The sequence below is a fragment of the Notolabrus celidotus genome, chromosome 4 (genome assembly GCF_009762535.1).
Source record: "Notolabrus celidotus isolate fNotCel1 chromosome 4, fNotCel1.pri, whole genome shotgun sequence".
NCBI classification, from domain to species: Eukaryota; Metazoa; Chordata; class Actinopteri; order Labriformes; family Labridae; genus Notolabrus; species Notolabrus celidotus.
Genome location: NC_048275.1, coordinates 12569111 through 12583259, shown reverse-complemented (window position 1 = coordinate 12583259; position 14149 = coordinate 12569111). Strand labels below are relative to the sequence as shown.

Here is a 14149-nt window from a genome sequence, read left to right as displayed (position 1 = left end):
CTTAGTTCAATTTCGTTAAAACACTGTGAGCAAATCAGAAATCTTGGTGTAATTTTAGCTTCTGACCTTCCACTGCAACGCACTGTACACAGGTCTATCCAAACACTCCATAGGACAGCTCCAACTCATCCAGAACACAGCAGCTAGAATCCTGACACATATAAGAAAATATGACCATATCACCCTAGTTCTCAAAACACTTCATTGGCTCCTCGCTCAATACAGAATCCATTTCAAAATCCTATTATTAGTACATAAAGCATTCAATGGTTCAGCTCCCCAGTACATCTCTGACTTGCTCACAGTGTATAACCTGACCAGGATCCTTAGGTCAGCAGGGGGAATCTTTTAAAATGTACCCAGAGTCAAATCTAGGTCCGGTGAAGGGGCCTTTGACCTCAGGTCCATAACAACTGTCTCCACTTTTAAAAAAAGACTCAAAACATATTTATTTTCTCAAGCGTATGAATGATATAATGACTGTTGTGACTGGATGCATGTGCAGCAACAATTGCTGTTTGTTTGATTGCTGTGTCTGATGTATGTTGGGTGTATCTATTGTTTTTCTGTTTTTATTTATTCTCTTTGGAAGAATGTTTTTATTTGTTTTAATTCTCTATGTAAAGAACATTGAACTTACGTGTAATGAAATGTGCTATATAAATAAAATTGCTATTGCTATTGCTATTCCAAATGACAAATCATGGGGCTACATAAAGCTGAAGTTAAAACTAATTCCACAGAACACTAAAAACAAAAGATGAGCCACTTGCATACAATGGGTTAGGTAGAGACAGAAGAAAGATTTCTCCATAAGTAGCCCATGCATGTACAGTTTATTTGATTGAGCCTGTGACTCTGTGCCTGAAGCCCTTTATTCAATCTTTTTAACAAAAACGCTTCATAGGAGCTGATAATGGATTACCTTAAAGTTTAGAATAGAGGGAGAGGGACATTCAGAAACAAATGTTGCCTTCACTGTCATCTTGTAACATAGTGATAGCAGTATTTTTCTGTTAACGCTGTCATTACCTGTATCACCTGGTGCAAGCTGGTCCTCTGCATGCATCCTTGCAAACTTTTTACCTCCAGTTCTTGTTCTTCTTCTTATGACTTGCAGTTAAAGTTATAGTTGTATCTGTTGTTATAGCAAGATGCACGTGGCACTGGCTTCGTTGACAGCTACAACTCAGTCAATTAAGTCAACAGGTGTGCCCTCTTCAAACATTGTATGGCACCAGTCTTGTTGTTTTCCCTCTTTTTATCTCTTTTCCGCTCTTTCTTTCCGCTTTCCAGGAGCAACGATACTTATTTTGTTTGAATTATCAATAAAGTTTGATCTGTTAGTCGTGATATCGATTGGTAATTTCCTGCTCAAGGTATGACGTTACATGGACGGGTCCACCTGAAGGGATAATTTGAGGGGGGTTGTGATTATCTCCACACCTGGCATGTGAGAGGCAAGGGGTTAGAGGGCTGGGGGTTAGTAGGGTTAACCTCTCCTCTTTCTTTCTTTCTTTCTTTCTTTCTTTCTTTCTTTCTTTCTTTCTTTCTTTCAGGAAATGTGTATATGCATAATTAAACATATTACAAGGCATTACAGGAAATAAAATAAATTACAGAGCTTTATCAGACATGACATAATTCTTGATGAAATAATATGATATACGAAAAATATATAGAAAAATCTAACTAATAAACAGTGGAATAAGATCAATATTCTTAAAATAAATCTTGTATTGAAACTAAAGTGTGTGCAGCTTTATAAATCTAAAGAGTCTATGTAGTATTTACATCCCCCCCTCCTATTTATTGATGGATTTGTATTATTGTATTATTATTATCTTGTAGGGGTGGGGCAAAATATGTGTATGGAAATATAACACTGTTCTGACCCATGCAATACAATTAACTTATTGTCAAATTTCAACGTATTAATTCACAAATAGTACAGCACACAATAAATTTCCTTTCCAATTTGTCTCAGCTTTATGCCATGACGCAATGGTGATAATAGTATTGCAGTTTAAAATTAAAATTAATTAATTAAAAATAGAATTTATAAAGGGAGAGGGCTGCCTACCACCACTTGTAGCACAACTCTGTTGAGCTTGTGTATAATAGTCACTTCAGTTTTGTCTATGTTCTCGATTTCTGCTGGGCCAAACATATGCCTTTGTTGCTCTTTTGATACATTGTTCAAAGCGGCATTGACATTCACCCTTTTGAAACTACTTGCCCTGGCAGTGCTGAATTCTGGCTTTCTCACTCCCTCTTCAAAGAGGCTGCAAAACATTCAAGTGGCATTTGTCAGTATTGCCAGTCTGGGCCTGGGTAGGGCTTTGTGTGACTATGATGAGGTTGAATGGGACGACTTTGTTTGTTTTCAAGTGTAAATTACCAGATCCTGCTTAACTAGCATCAGTGATAGCTGAGCTAAATATCCCTCTTACTCTCAGCATACTCAGGTCCTGCATCCTTGCATTATCAACAAAACTGTATCTCACATTACCATGGTTCATTATGAACATGTGCATCCCCGTTTATGTGCTGGTAAAAATCCCACTTGTCTTCCTCACTGCTCTACAGCACCACTAGAGGTTTAAATTGACACATAAAAGAACCTTGAGACATGGCCAGACTGGGTTGTTGAGTGGCTTATCACCAAGACTTTTCCTCTATTGCAGGATAGTAACATCTGCTGTGTTGATGTGGGAATATTCTGCATCAGGGAAATGATGGAGGGTAGAATCAGCTTGACAAACAGCTGTGAACTCTAAAGTGCTTTCTCTATGCTGGGGTGAGAAACAGACAGAAAGAATGCAGACTTGAATGGGCTCCCTGTTTCTGCCTTTTCCCTCTGTATTCCCACTCAAGCTTTTGGGGGATCCCTGGCAACAGCATGCATTTGGATGTGGAGCCGAGAGAGTGCAACAGGGTAAACAATCCCAAATTAATCCTCATGTTATCCATGTCGTCCTCGGGCTCTTCACATTCTCATGCTTAAAAAAGCAACATTGATAAGAAAGCAGAAAAATGTTGAGGAATCCATGGAGGAGGAATGCCAAAGTAATGACCTTGTTTAGTATTCTTTTGGAGTCAGGATTTCCTCTCAAAAATCTGTGCAAGGCAGTGTAGACAACAAGCAGCCAAATCAAATGATTACACTTCCTTCTTTGTATCTGTAGCTACAATCAGATGCGTCATTTAACCTTTTGGTGAGTTTAAAGTAAAAGGAACACATTTATTCCAAAATGATAAATCTAGAGATCACCCAATAATTTATAACTTTATAAATAACAAACACACATATTAAGGCCATTACAAACTCAGATGGCTCACACACAGTTAAAATGCCTGCATTTGTTCCAGTTCTGCTGAACAGCTGAAGGGACTCTCATAGCGCAGGAAAAACTTGAGGAATTATAATTGTACTTTGCCAAAGTGTAACGTGATATGCAAAAACATGTAATTGGGCGTGTTTTGAAAATGATGTTGTGTTTGCTAGAGGGAGCATTTACAGATGAAGAAACTACTCTTTGATTTCTGACAACAAAAGTTTATTTTAATAGTAACTTCAACTGAAGGAACTCTTTACCTTTTATATCCATGTGATACATTTCGTTGCTTGAGTGTAATCTGTGCTTTGGTTCATGGTTTCCTATGCAAATAGAATAGGAGTGTAACATTATATTTGCAATATGATGGTTTTAAAAGTAAACTCTGACAGCAAGATGTTGAACAAAATACAAATATGAAATTACTGATTACCCAATCCCTGAAAGAATGAGTCCTTAAGAGAGATGTTCATCTGAGTGTCTAGAGCAAGAGTCACAGATAACAGCCAACCTGAGTCAATCTCAGCTAGAACTGTTTCTCCAGCCCAATAAATCCCAACAAAATTCACCAGTATGCTTTGTGATATGGAAGCCCAGTTGTTATTGTTTTGCTACATTGTGCCTGAATGCAGTTCACCTTTTCAAAAAGGTGACAAAAGCACCCTATTTATTTAAGCAGAATTCACAGACTGTGTGTAAAGGTGCAGTGGAGGGTTTCTGCTGACTAGAGGAGTTGTACCAGATTAAAGAAAACAACTTAGATATCTACTGAAGACTTGTCTGATGACTTTCAGGCACATATTTCTCTTCTCTTAAACCTTACTGAGCCACACATCCTGACTCTGTAGTTATTGGGCCTATGTTTTTAAAGTTCTCAGTTACAAAGAAATCCCTTTAAACAGAGCTATGGAAATCAGATGTCACAATGCCATGACGTTTTAACAGTTACTATTCAAAGGAAACAAGACTTCCAAATAACTTGGAATTAACTTTACAAGAATTTGGACTAAACTTTTACTTTCCACATGGCAGTGGAACTTGTTGACTTTATGATTTAACTTATCTGGACTTTTTTCACAACATTTCATTCAGTTGAAAACAGCTTGATTTCTGAAGGTTGGAGCACAAACCTTTTCCGGTTATTCATGTATCTTAATAACAGATAAAAACTGTAAAAGTGTATTCCTCCTAAATTATTATTGCCTGCGTTGGTATCTGAAGAAGTAAAAAGCCAAAAAAGTAAGAGCATCCATTTGTTCAGCTGCTCCTGGTATTTCACAGTATTCCCTCTTTTCTCAAATACCTCAGTCCTTGGGCAACTTGAGGCTGGCTTTCTGTAATGAATTCATATTTATGTTTCAAACACTAAGTTAGTACAGACCCACCACTATATGTACCTTTAATGCATATCCCTTTCCATGAGCTGCGTGGCAGTTTCAGCTGTGCCTCAGCCAAGCTGAGCACAATGCAGCCATTGAACTGGAGTCACAGTGGATACCTTTATATACCATCAAGACTGACAGTTAACTCAACAGCACCTGGGTTTCACTTAAAGTGATAGGCCACATTAATACAGTAACAAACTCTACATACATCTTATATATTAGTCGTCACAAAAACTACAAACATACACAAATCTCACAACTTAAAACTTTCAATAGGGAGTATTTAAATTCTTAAAGGAGTTTTATTTTGTCGAGTTGAAAGCCTTTTAAAAAAAGAGTTTCGTTTGGGCGTCCACGAACACACCGGTCTCAAGAGATCAGACTTTAAACCGTGCTATTCAGAGCAGCAGGCTGAGACACCAAAAAACTACAGCTCTTGCTAAAATGTTTCATAAAAAAAACATCTGTATGTTTAAGACACATGAAGAAATCAAGTATAAATAAGTCTTATTTCATATAACCTCATAAGTATTTTATACCTTTCTTACTTATACTCTTTTTTATCCTGAACTGTTCCAACTTGAGAATTCCAGTATTGGACAATTGTCTTTAAATGCCATTTGGTGAGGTAAATTATAGATCATTTTATAATCTGACATAAATCTTACTTTTGTAAAGATGTGAATACTTCTCATGAAAATAGCACAAAATGAAATACTACATTCATGTCACCTGAGTTGCACATGTAAAGCCTGATAAAGCACAACAGGTAAAATGATCCTACAGTGATTCCATCCGTGATCTAGTCTGGTGCACATAACCAGACGTAAGCACTTGCAACATAAACCCGATGAGCAGACACATCCTCTCTTTCACACACACACACACACACAAAACATACAGCACTTTCACTTCCTGTTCTTTATCCCTGAATCTAAACATGATCCACTATGAATGCAATCTTAGATAATGATCGCTCACAAGTCGAGCTTGACTTCTTCTGATTATTTCATTTTAAATGAAATACAGAGCATAGCATAAAGCTGTAATACCAGGCTTCTCAGTGAACACAGTATGCAAATAAATACTTTAACAAGTGGCTCTTCATTTTAAAATGAGGCACATCATTGGTGAGTATGAACATTTTTATGGCCTTCTTGTTTCTTTTATGGCAACTTTGCGTAGTTTGGTCTGTTCAGTAATGGCTTCTTTTGGCTCCTATCCACCATGTGCAGTGTTTTGCAGACTCACAGCTGAAATTTTGATGAATGAAAGAACTTGTCCTCCAGCAAACTGATGGACTTATTGGTCAGCATCTTTTCGTCTTCTACAAATCTGTACCCAAACAGTTTCATGGTTGGTCCGCACACTCTCTGCACCACCTGTGCCAGCGTGAAAGGAATGCTAAATCTCCATTTCTCCGCCTGCTCTGAGGAGTTCTTCTGGGTGGAGTAAATCCCTCTTGCTTCCTGTGTGGTCTGGGTGTTCCTCAGAATCCACTCCCTTGCTTGAGGACTAAATGGTATCCCTGTGAACCTGTACATCTCCTCTGCCTTCTGCATAGGGAAGCGAGCAATATCCTCATAACGCACCAACATGTAGCGCCTCCTCAGCCAGCGAGGGCGGCTCAGTCCCACTTCTGCAGACATTCTAATATGGTCACAGTTTCCTTTGAGCCTCTTCACCTCCTCGTCATCCTCAGGCACCTGGCCGTCCTGCGCCCATGTCTTCCACGTCTTGTACTTGGAAGAGAAGGCCACCATACGGGACGCTAAGATGGCACGGGGATCTCGGACTAGCTGGATCACTCTCACGTCCAGGCGAGGATCCTCCACCAGAGGCTGCAACGTCTCAAGCTGGCGCACACGCACCGTCTTAACAGCGTAGTGTTTCTTGGCAAGGCAGGACTCTGATGCAAGGGTTAGATTCAGTGGCCCACAGCGTCGGGTCTTACAGTGATACCTGAGACAGGAAGGGGATAGTTTTAGTAAGATGTGGCTGAACCATTTGCACAAGAGATAAGAGACAATATTCCCCCATAAAATCTTTTTGAAATTGGAAGCTTTATGAATTCTGAATCATAGTTAGATTGATCCACAACTATGCTGCGGTGGTCTGTAGTGTCTGAATATTTGTCAGTTCTACTACAAAGAAAATTGGGCTAAGAACCATGTGAGAAGTATTCAGAGGCCTTATTATACCAAACAAGAAACAGACCCTTGAATAACTGAGCAACTGCAAGCTGATATAATTAAAGCTGATAGCCAAAACAAAAACCTAAAGTATCATTTTATCATACAGGAGAGTTCTCTCAGATATTCTGTTTTAAGACCGTGGATGTAGTAGACGGAGTCACGAAGCAACAACCTCTGGTGGTGAAAATTGAAGCCACCAGAGTACACAAAACTGCAGTTCCTTGAGGCTCCACTTGAGGCTGGCTCCAAAAGCCAAGGAATCTCTATTAACACACATTAAAATGCCAATTTTTACAGCAAAATTAAACATGTTTACAGCCTGGTAGAAAAAAAAAGATTTAGGTTTGAATATCAAATTTCTACATGTTAACAATTTAGAGTAATTGATTACTAAGAATGTGCTAAAATACGCAAGTTTTAAAAAAGTTTGTAAGAGATAAACATGTGGTTCCATATTACACTCAGCTATCAGGGTGGTGTAATTTAAAGCATGCTTCAATGTGAACCGTTGAGCCAGCAATTCCAATAGGTCATCATTTGGCTTCAAAAAACCTCTCTTCAGAAACTAATTTATGATGTCACTGAGAATATGTCCATGTTTTATACAGTTTATGATAGACACCTGGAAGATACCCACTAGTTTGAAGGCTACCTTGAGTATTTTGCTGTAACCATGTGGGATTTTGGAGGCAACCGTGACTTTGGACAAGAGTATGGTGCTGCCATGGACATGCACTGCTACATCTTTACCTTGAGGCAGAAACTGTAAATCAAAAGGTAGCTTAACCTGAAAACCTGAAAGCAAAGCTGGCATCATTGTCCGTATTATGCTCAATGTGGCCAAAAACTGCAACACCAACACCGGGCTGTTTGTGAGAAGACTTTGAACTAGCATTGGAGAGCACTGACTTGTTGGGAAAATGTTTATTGACTTAATAAATTAAGTCAGAGCAGGGGTCATTCTTTTAAAAACTTCTTCACAAGAGGTTTTTCTTCAAAGCGGTGTAATCACCACTGATGTTCACTGTAAATAAAGGCAGTTTAAAGGCACAACTGTAAAGCTTAACTATTGAAACTTGTAGAATATGAGATGTCTTGTATGCAGACTGTGGATGTCACCCTTGAAATAAAAACTAAATAAAAGTTGAAAAAAAGACAGTACAGAAATCACCTCCAGAATCAGAAGCCCCTCCCTCTTTGTAACAGTATCAAAACCAGTTTGACTCATTTTTAACATGAGAACAGCTCTGATAGCTCAATCAATTACAGGGAATATCTTGAGAATATACACTACCTCTCAAAAACATCTTTGATTACAGGACTGCAGACAGGTTCTTCACAGAGCGATACACTGGACTCTCTGCGGAAGAGAGCCGGGGTGACGTGGTCCTGAGGTGGAGGAGAAATGAACTTCTCCAGAGGAGAGAAATCACACAGGAAGAGCGCCTGCAGTACATCCTTATAGATTCCTGCCAACACTGTCCCGTTGTTCGCCTCTCCTGCCATGGTCAGCATGCGCTCTACATGCCACAGAGGCTCAAACAAGTAGAACATGTTCTCCCCTTGCTGGTTGAAAAACTCCCCCACGAATGAGGAGCCTGTTCGTGTGGTGGCCAGGAGTAATATGTGCTTACGGCCACCACTGTAACTGTACCTGCCTAAACCATCAAGTTCTTCCTCTTCCTCCTCCTCAGAGAAATTGGAGTAATTCCCACTGGTACCAGTGAGTTTAGAGAGCAGCATTTTGAGCATGGACAGGGAGCCATTTTGTGTGGAGTTGTTGTAATCCAGTGGGGTCTGTGGGGTCTGCTGGGGAGTCTGCCGCTGGATCAGCTTATCTGAGACCCTGATGAGATACAGAGGCTTAGATTAGGTTGAATACACACCAGAGACACATTTTGAGTTTGACATTTTGTATTTTGCTGTAGTGCTTACATTGAGCCGAGTTATTTTTCAGGAAAAACATCAACAGGATCACAGCATTGTTCAAAATGAACTAAAAGAATAGTTTAGTGTGCCATCGGTTGATAAGCTAAGCTTTGCTTTAAGCCTGGAAACTAAGGTTAACAGTTAGCTTGGCTGTGTCCAAAGGTTTTAAAATTATAGTCATGTCAATTTTCATGTAGCTCTTTCTGCAAGAAGGGGTAATAGCATTGTTTACCAAATTTCACTGCTGTAAAGTTTCAAGCCACTGGAACACACCTCCAACAAATCTCTGAAGTCTAGCAACTTTTTAACTATTTCATGTGCCATTTAAAAGTGCACGAGGAGACGGATGAAGTATGCAACACGCAAGACTTCAAAGGGCTTTAATAGTTTATTTGTTAGTGAGAGGTTTGAGCCACAGTTTATCAAGGTCCATTTGAAAAGATTAACACCTTCTTGAGCAAAGTCAAGGTACCATTTTTTAAAATTCTCTTACCTTGATAGGATGTTGCTTTCCTTCTCAATGATGACCAGAGCCACGATACAGATGAAGACAATTGCATATTTGGTCTTCATTCTTAAGTCCTGGCTTTGTTATTAGACGTCTAGAGTCTAGTCCTCGTGTTGGTCATAGCTTTGTCATGAAGAGCCCAAAGCTTCATGCTGTAATAGAAAAGGAACTTTAGTTGAGACAGTAAAAAATAGACAAACAAGTTATTCATGCTTTATAATGACAGTAAATGTAACACAATCTACATGCTAACTGTGTTCCACTCTTAAGAAACATTCCATGGGTAAAGGAGATGGATTAATGCTGTATGAGGCTGAATAACAGGAGAGTAAAAATATAATGTTTATATTGGAGTAAGACTTAAACTGAAGCCCTTCATTCACTTCTGTAAATTTCAAGAAAGTTTCAGGGCAGCCTGCGTCTGAAGTTTCCCCTGTCATACATTTGAGGGGTGGGGGTCTCAGGAGGCAGGGCATGATGTGAAAGGGACCCTGTGGAAGTCAGCGTGTAGTGTTTAAAGGATATCCAATCAGAGTCTGACACTATGACGACAGTTTTTCGCCTCTATATCACTACCTTGTGTAATTGGACGGATCCAGTATCAACAAGTGAGTAAAAAGAATATGCAGTAAAAGTATGAAGCAGCTTCATTAGGTGTACAAAGACCGCCTAGTCATGCACCAGCTGCATGATGCAAACATGATCGGCCCCACCCACTCGGACAGTGAGTTTACTGCTAGCTCAAACTTAGTGTGGAAATTTCACCAGGATGCTGGCAGGAAAGATGGGTGAAAGTTTTTTTTTATGCAGCTCACCTTCAACATGTCCCCAAATTGTTGATGATGTACTGGACTACCAAAAGATGAACATGAGTCATTAAAAAAAGGAAAAAGATATCATCTCCAATCCAAGCTTTGACAGAAAACATATTAAGTGTTATTCTTATTAAGAGAAACGAAGATTACATTTGGACTGAGCTGTTACCTCAGGTATGATCAGCTGTTTGCACAACCCAAAGTTTTTTTGCTTCATTTCTTAGAACTACAGCTAAATCAGTGTTACTTTGGGATAGGCTGGGGTCAGGGCGGAGGTAGAAGATGACAAATGACAAAAAGGGGAGTTAATGTACACAGGGCTGGTTTTAATGCCAGTAAACACAGTGAAGCACATATGGTACAGATACAGGGAGGTACAGGAAGTACTGTATATGACTAGCAGGACACTACTTCTTTTCAACGCGAAGCGACTCTCAGAACTGAAGAAGTGTCTGAACTGTTGCTCAGTTGTGCCTCTCTCAGTTAAACTATTGAGTGTAAGTTTAAATGAAAAGATCACCACAGTCAAGCAATCTTTGATAGTGATGTTGCCTTGTATTAGCTTATAAGAGAGGTTTGGTCAGAGCTTGGTGGTATCAAACCAAATCTTGCATCATTAGACGCAGTATTACTTCCATCCTTTGGGAGTATTGTGTTACTCTGCCATGTGTAAGACCCTTCAGGCAATCAATCAGGAGGACAACCCACACTTGTAAAGCCACGCCAGAACACGTTGATGTCGAACTGCTCCCCCCAAAAAACTCCTGCTACTTCTCTTACACTGAATTTCATTCCAAACTTTAATCTGTACTGATGATTTCTTAATTCTGAATAAATTGTCTTCTTTTTCATGTTACTGAAAGAAGAAATGTAGACTACACATATGCCATTTGGAGCTGACAGGAGAGTGAATAATTTCTACAAAGCATATCATTAAGGGGAGAAAAGACACAGTTTCCTTGCGGTTGTGGAGTGATTGTGTGCTCTGTAAGTAAATATCACCCAATTATCTGAGCTTAATACGCCATAGCCGTCAAACTGTCAGGCTGAAAGCACTTGAGCTGAGCACTTTTACATATTCAAGAGTCACTGGAGCGTTTGGCAAATCTGACTATCTGCTCATGCAGAAACACACATCACTCTGTTTATCATCTCTCTACAAATTACATTAATGGCTGCCTTCAAACAGCATCTCGTGGAGGTGCTGAAAGCTAAATTCCCCCCTGAAGGTTTTTCCTGTTCATCCAGGGGTGTTAGAGCAAACAATTAACTGTTAAAGGCAAATATTGAATTCATGATTTCATAGGTGCGGTTTGTCTTTTCTATATGATTGATGGATTTTGTCACGTGCCATTTGGAAATAGGGAAAACTCCCCCCTTCACCGTGTGTGTATGTGTGCAGCCACTTAATACATTCATTTAGGGGGGAGGGGACTTTCTGTTGAGGAGCATTTTCAACATCCCCCTCACTGAACCCAAATGAATACAGAGTCATGAATACTTCTGCATGCCATTAGTCCCTTGTGCCATGAGATGAGAAAATGATGCCTTCAAATATTCATAATCAAATCTGGAAAAATGCTTTCATAAAGGATTTCCATAATAAAAAAGAATTATTGATCAGAGTGGACTGCATCGTTGCTCAATCATTCTTTATACCTGTGTCTTGTAAGAAAACATAGGTATCAGATGCATCGTTTGACAGTAGAGATAATAATAAAAGAGTTGATCGTTTTTCATCGTGTATGGTGTTTTACGCGCATGGCAGCAGCGTGTTTACAAGCTCTACCGTGCGCCGGTGAATCTACAGCGTTGTTTTTTTTTTCACGCTTTGAGTCATTTCCTGCCAGATTACAGAAGATGTTGAGATGTTCGGTTAGTGGATGTAACAAACCTTTAGCTGGTCCGCCTCTGCCATCGAACAAAATGTCCCTGATCTTGTGAGAAACAGCCTGGTCCCTTCGTAGCATCTTGCTGCATTGTCTCGGACATGCACACACTGCTTCATTGTATCCTCGGACGCGGGCTCCTCTCCTCTGCCGGATGAATGAGAGGCAGCGCGGAGGTACGGAGAGCGCGCAGTAACTTCCACATGAAAGCGAGCGAGGATATGTTTGTATTTCGATTATATATAAACCAAATGTTTCAGTTTTCACGCTGGGACACGGAGGTTTTTGTAGTTCTTCCACCTTCACTGTCTGCGCGGTGGAAACAGTCTCCTAAAATGAGCTAAAAGTTAAAACATCATCTCCTCAAAACTTTTTGTCAAACTTTCCCACTGTGCTTGGACTCCTCCGCGCTGCACGAGTGGGCTGACTGCGGGCACGCTTCACGTCACCGCTCTCCTGTGCGTGGGACATCCTGTGTTGGGTGAGGTGGTCACGTGATCCCAAAACACCCTGCAATTTTGTATAAAGACCCCCCTGTTTGAGGAACGGTATGTGCCCCCCTTTCGCCACACAGGAGCTTTTTTATGAGAATGTGTGATTGCTTCACTTCACAGATCAACAGAATACACATAATGAGATAATAAAGGCCGCAATAAAAAAGATTAAAAATAGAACTTCTCTTTAACTTATACAGATAGAAACCTTTTTTTAAAATATTGCATCAGCTTAAACTTAATACCATTTATTATGTCAGTTTATTTCAGACTCAGGCCTTATAAAACACAAGACAAGACACAATAAAAGATAAGCACATTAAAAATTAATTTCATAAAAAGTAAAATTGCCTATCGTATTTCTATAATTGCTACACAAAGACGAGGAAGCAAACACTTTAAAAGCGCTTTGACCAAATAAGTAAGGTGAACAACATACCATGGGTCAAACAGCAGCCCTTTCTATCAACACCTCATCACCTCCCTTATTATTAGAACTTGAAGAGCAGTATTGACATGCCCTACATTGCAGAAAAAACCCCAACTATTCCAAACATGTACGCAACGTTTTTGCATCACTCTGGTGCTGATCTGGAATAACTTTGAACCTCTCCAATTTGATTTTTTTTTAACACTGTAAAAGGTCCCTGTCCGAAAATTTGAATTGTCATGGTAGTGAATGAATGGTGATTGGATTACACTGATTTGGATTAGTTCAAGGATTCTGATATTGTGCACACAGTGTCAGTATCCTGGCGCTATTGTGAATGTTATTCTGAGGGACACCTATTCTTTTCCTCCAGAAAAAAAATCCGATAATAATATATATTTTTTCATTTAATAGCCACCACCATCTTTTTGCCACTTGAGGGCAGCATTGTAAAGAACATAGAGCATTAGAGCTGCATTAGAGAGGGCCTGTCCGTCAAAGAGCACAGGCTTAGTTTTAGCAGTCAGAGTATATTTTATTGGACTACAAAATTCAGAGATCAATTTGGTTATGTACTTGGATAGTTACGTTTTTACTGTTTGCAAAATTGCAGTCGTTTTTATAATAATAATAATAATTATTATATTATTATTATTTTAATGTTGCATCATGCAAGCTGCAGAGCTTCAAGTGACATCCATAACTCCATAGCATCCAGGCCTCTTGCTGAAATTGTATGATAGCTCGTGTTGGACTGACACCCTCCTAGCCCCCTGCAGGTGATCATTACACCCTATTATACTCCCTGTGTTAGTCAGGAGTCATAACTTTCTGAGGTCTTTACAGGATTCATGTCCACTCTGCTAGCATTCTGAGCTTTATAAAATGAAAGGGCTGTTAACCTACAGTATACTCACATGCAGAGATTAAAGGAATGACCTAGTTTTAGAGTGGACCAGGACTAAAAGCAAACCTCTGCCCTTGGCAAACCATGCTGGAGATTATTATTAATAATCCAAAATGGTACAGCTGAATTGGGTATCTTCACAACAGGTGCTCAAACAGACAGAGTGATCCTGTAGTGACACAAGTACCGTAGACTACAACTACTCCAGGTTCCCGTTTCTATTTTTGACCTGGAGAATCTCTGTTTTTTTTTTTTTTTT

At 39.6% G+C, this 14149-nt stretch overlaps 2 protein-coding genes across 2 annotated transcripts in view; one reads left to right on the top strand and one right to left on the bottom strand.

The window, feature by feature from the left end:
* Nucleotides 1-3538: 3538 nt before the first annotated feature.
* On the bottom strand, nt 3539-12498 carry chst3a (carbohydrate (chondroitin 6) sulfotransferase 3a). The gene is made up of 4 exons (XM_034682769.1): nt 12065-12498; nt 9341-9507; nt 8213-8764; nt 3539-6685 (listed from the first exon to the last, which is right to left on the bottom strand). Exons 2-4 carry the CDS (start codon nt 9418-9420, stop codon nt 5971-5973), a joined length of 1347 nt encoding a protein of 448 aa, XP_034538660.1. The 5' UTR covers nt 9421-9507; nt 12065-12498; the 3' UTR covers nt 3539-5970.
* Nucleotides 10031-14149, top strand: part of cdhr1a (cadherin-related family member 1a) — a 23543-nt gene continuing 19424 nt past the window's right edge. Inside the window, exon 1 of the mRNA XM_034682296.1 lies at nt 10031-10079. Coding sequence (XP_034538187.1) covers nt 10031-10079 — 49 coding nt within the window. The remainder of the gene's footprint in view (nt 10080-14149) is intronic.